General features: G+C 41.4%; 1 protein-coding gene across 1 annotated transcript in view; it reads left to right on the top strand.

Annotated features, from left to right (window-relative positions):
• The first annotated feature begins 1,163 nt into the window (after nucleotides 1-1,163).
• ZNF536 (zinc finger protein 536) overlaps nucleotides 1,164-4,187 on the top strand; it is a 72,254-nt gene continuing 69,230 nt past the window's right edge. The window contains exon 1 of the mRNA XM_009997467.1: nucleotides 1,164-3,333. Within this exon, the coding sequence (XP_009995769.1) occupies nucleotides 1,164-3,333 (2,170 nt within the window). The remainder of the gene's footprint in view (nucleotides 3,334-4,187) is intronic.

Here is a 4,187-nt window from a genome sequence, read left to right on the forward strand (position 1 = left end):
TGTTTAACAAACAGCTTTGAATTCGAATTTTCTGCACTATACATAGTGTAGGTACAATTTGTAGTCATTACTGCTTATTAGGAAAGTTATTAAAATTCTTAAACTTGTTGAGGCTTTCCACAACACCTTCCCCAGATTTTAATTGGTTTTATCTAGTTCCATAAGAGAGCTCTTTAAAACAAATCAAAGTGCCTTAAATCACGTGTCTTACCCATCGAAAGACAGAGATATTCCTTCTATAATCTGGCAAGTTTTCCTAAGAACTGAAATCTGAAGGTTCTCAAAGATGAATTAAAAGACTTGGCAGAAGATAATGTATGTGCCTTTTGATGGGCTCAGTTTCAAAATGACAAAATTACAATGTTTTGTAACAGAAGGGTTAAATCTTAATCTCAGAGGTTTACAAAGCTGCTAGTCGCAGTCTCCTTAAAATTTAATATACCTCGTTAATGCTTACTTGCAAACACTGAAGGATTTTTATGATTATAATCATGTGTTACAGCACCTAGTACTGTTTCTAAGCAGCATACTAATCAGCTTAATGAGATATTACTGCACTTTTTGTTGACTAAAGCAAAATCCTTTTTATTGTTCTAAAGCTTGTCCTTTACTTTATTTTTTCCCCAAACATTATCATGTTTTATTGTACACCAGTAAATATCATACCATCGGGTTTTTTTGTCAAATCATAAAACTATCTTTCTCATTGTAGAATGTGTAATATATTGAATATGGTTAATGGAACTGAAAGTTACAAATGGATTTCTATTTTTTTGTTCCTGGCTTTTCTAATGGAAATGAGAGAGATGCATAACATTTCTTTTTCTATAGATTTAGAAAGGTAAACAGGTGCAATTTCACAAGAAGAAAGACAAGGGAAGTGGTAAAAGCATGTGCCCCTTCTGTAATAAATAGATTTTTTCAACTATAGCATGTTTTAAAATAGTAATTAGTGGTTATTGGTAAACATGCAGAATAATAAAAGCACATGCATGATCAAAATTTCATAGCACAGTTGGCATTTAATACACTTTTTATTGTTTTTAGAGTAATTCTTTTGCATTATTATGAGTAGGTAAAACAAAATGCAAATGGTACTTCAGTGATTCAATGCTTGTAACACTTTCACAGTCTGAATCTAAAATATCTTCTGATTTTCAGAGATGGAGGAAGCTAGTTTGTGCCTTGGTGTTTCTTCAGCTGTGCCAGAGACTGACACCCATCTCAACAGCACCATACTCAATGGGCAGTATTCAATGAGCCAGAAGCTGCACCAGATCACTTCCCAGCTCAGTCATGCCTTCCCGGAGCTCCAGAACAGGCAGAATCCAGAGGAGAAGGCGTCAGCACCGCTAGAAGACAAAAGCCACATGTCCATAGCAAACCAGCCCATCAGCAGTCAGATGGCACTATTGGCAAACCAGCTCAATAGAGAGGTTGATACTAGTTTGAATGGGCGTGTGGATCTGCAGCAGTTCTTAAATGGACAAAACCTAGGGATTATGTCTCAGATGAGTGATATAGAGGATGACGCCAGGAAAAACAGGAAGTACCCATGTCCCCTCTGTGGGAAACGCTTTCGATTTAACAGCATCCTGTCGCTCCACATGCGAACTCATACTGGAGAGAAACCATTTAAGTGTCCATACTGTGACCACAGAGCAGCTCAGAAAGGCAACTTGAAGATACACCTGCGTACTCATAAGCTTGGAAACCTTGGCAAAGGTCGTGGAAGAGTCCGAGAAGAAAACAGACTTTTACATGAGCTGGAGGAGAGAGCAATTCTTCGGGACAAACAGATGAAGAGCAGCCTCTTGCAGCCACGACCTGATGTGAAAGCCCAGCAGCACACCCAGCCAATGCCTCTCGCAAACTGTAACTTGTCTGTGCCAGCTAATCACAGCACACCTGATATTTCAAACCCTGTTCCCTCTCCAAAGCCGGTCAGTGTCCAGGAAGAAGTTGTTGCTCAGACAGCTGGGTTCAGGTGCACATTTTGCAAAGGCAAGTTTAAGAAGCGAGAAGAGCTGGACAGGCACATAAGGATCCTGCACAAGCCTTACAAGTGCACCCTGTGTGACTTTGCTGCTTCGCAGGAGGAGGAGCTGATTAGCCACGTGGAGAAGGCCCACATAACTGCAGAGTCAGCACAGGGCCAGGGCTCCAATGGGAATGGGGAGCAATCCACCAATGAGTTTCGTTGTGAGGTGTGTGGCCAAGTGTTTAGCCAAGCCTGGTTCCTAAAAGGTCACATGAGAAAGCATAAGGATTCCTTTGAACACTGCTGTCAGATCTGCGGGAGGCGATTCAAAGAGCCTTGGTTTCTTAAAAATCACATGAAAGTTCACCTGAATAAGTTATCTGTAAAGAACAAATCGCCTAATGATCCTGAAGTACCTGTCTCCATCAGCAGCATGTCCCAGGAAGCTCATGCAAACTTATACTCAAGATACCTGTCATGTTTGCAGAGTGGGTTTCTTCCTCCTGACAAAGCAAGTTTAAGTGAACAAAATCAAATCTATAACAAAGGAGATATGCCCATGAAAGAGAAGGAAGTCTTGGGGAAGCTTCTTTCACCCATTTCTAGCATTGGCCACAGTATTGCTGAAGGGGATAAACATTCTTTATTGGGCTGTCTCAATCTGGTGCCTCCTCTGAAATCCAGCTGTATAGAAAGGTTACAAGCTGCTGCCAAAGCAGCAGAGATGGATCCAGTAAACAGTTATCAGGCCTGGCAGCTTATGGCAAGGGGAATGGCCATGGAACATGGCTTTTTGTCTAAAGAGCAGCAGATACAGCGCAGCCATGAAGACACTTTGGCAAATGCTGGAGTTATGTTTGATAAGGAGAAGCGGGAGTATGTGTTAGTAGGAGCAGATGGCTCTAAGCAGAAAATGCCTGCTGATTTGGTTCACAGCACTAAAATGGGCAATCAGAGAGACTTGCCAAACAAACTAGACCCTTTAGAAGGCAGTAGAGATTTTTTGTCACATGGTATGAACCAGGGACTCGATTATAACTTACAAAGTCATGGAAACGTAAAAGAAAAGCCAACTGAATGCCCAGACTGTGGAAGGGTTTTTAGAACATACCACCAAGTGGTTGTTCACTCCAGGGTCCACAAAAGAGACAGGAAAGGAGAAGATGAAATAATTCAAGGTAGTCTTGATGAGCGACGTGGGTCTGGAAGTGATCAGGAGTCTCAGTCTGTCAGCAGGTCGACAACACCGGGGTCCTCTAACGTTACTGAAGAAAGCGGAGTAGGTGGGGGTCTCTCGCAGACGGGGAGTGCCCAGGAAGACAGCCCACATCCTTCCTCACCCTCCTCTTCAGGTATGATAACTTCTTCTTCCCTCTCTGCACTGAAAGATTCATAGCTATATTTGAAATCACAGCAGCAAAGTAGTTTATGCTTTCTCTTGTTAGGTCGTTTCCTAGCAGTCCACAGGGATGTGGTGTTACATGCCAGAACATCTGTGTTTGGGTTTCCTCAATGCCTTAGAGGTTAATTCTCAGCTCACCCTTTCCCCCTCCAAGGGCAGGTTTCCTAGCCTTTCTGCTGTCGCCTCTGCCACCCCACTGGCAGCAGCCTGCCGGGTCTGTACAGTCACCAAGGGCAATGCTGCTTCCAGGGCCTCTCCCTCCAGGTTTTGGAACGTGTTTTCTTTTCCTCCTATTCATGGTATCTCTCTTGCAGATCATTCCATGTTCTCCATGTAAAAAGGTGAGGAAAGATGTAACCTTTGAGCTATAGTTCAAAGAAACAAGATTAATGAACAGAATATTAGCTAACCTCTCTGGTTGCCCACACCCATATTAATTACTTAGATGAGATATGTACTTGTGCCTGGCCACTTGACTGATGAAAAAGAGATTAAAAAATACAAATTACTAACTTTTTGGCAATATTTTAACTTTGTGACCATTTTAACATGTATGAAGCCTGCTGCTTAATTCACATCTATTTGAAAGTGCAAATCAAATAGAAACTGGACTGAAACATTTTAATTGCATTGTATGTCATATTAACTTGCTGTGCATAAAATAGCAAAGCAGATAATATTTCATTAGAGATGTCTATAAAATATTGAGCTTCCTGGTACAATTTTTAAAGTTACTAGCCTATGACTGCTGAAATAAAATCTCCAAGTAACAACAGGTAAGATTTCTGGCCTCATCTATATTTC

The sequence above is a fragment of the Chaetura pelagica genome, unplaced genomic scaffold (assembly GCF_000747805.2).
Source record: "Chaetura pelagica isolate M959 unplaced genomic scaffold, ChaPel_1.0 scaffold425, whole genome shotgun sequence".
NCBI lineage: Eukaryota > Metazoa > Chordata > Aves > Apodiformes > Apodidae > Chaetura > Chaetura pelagica.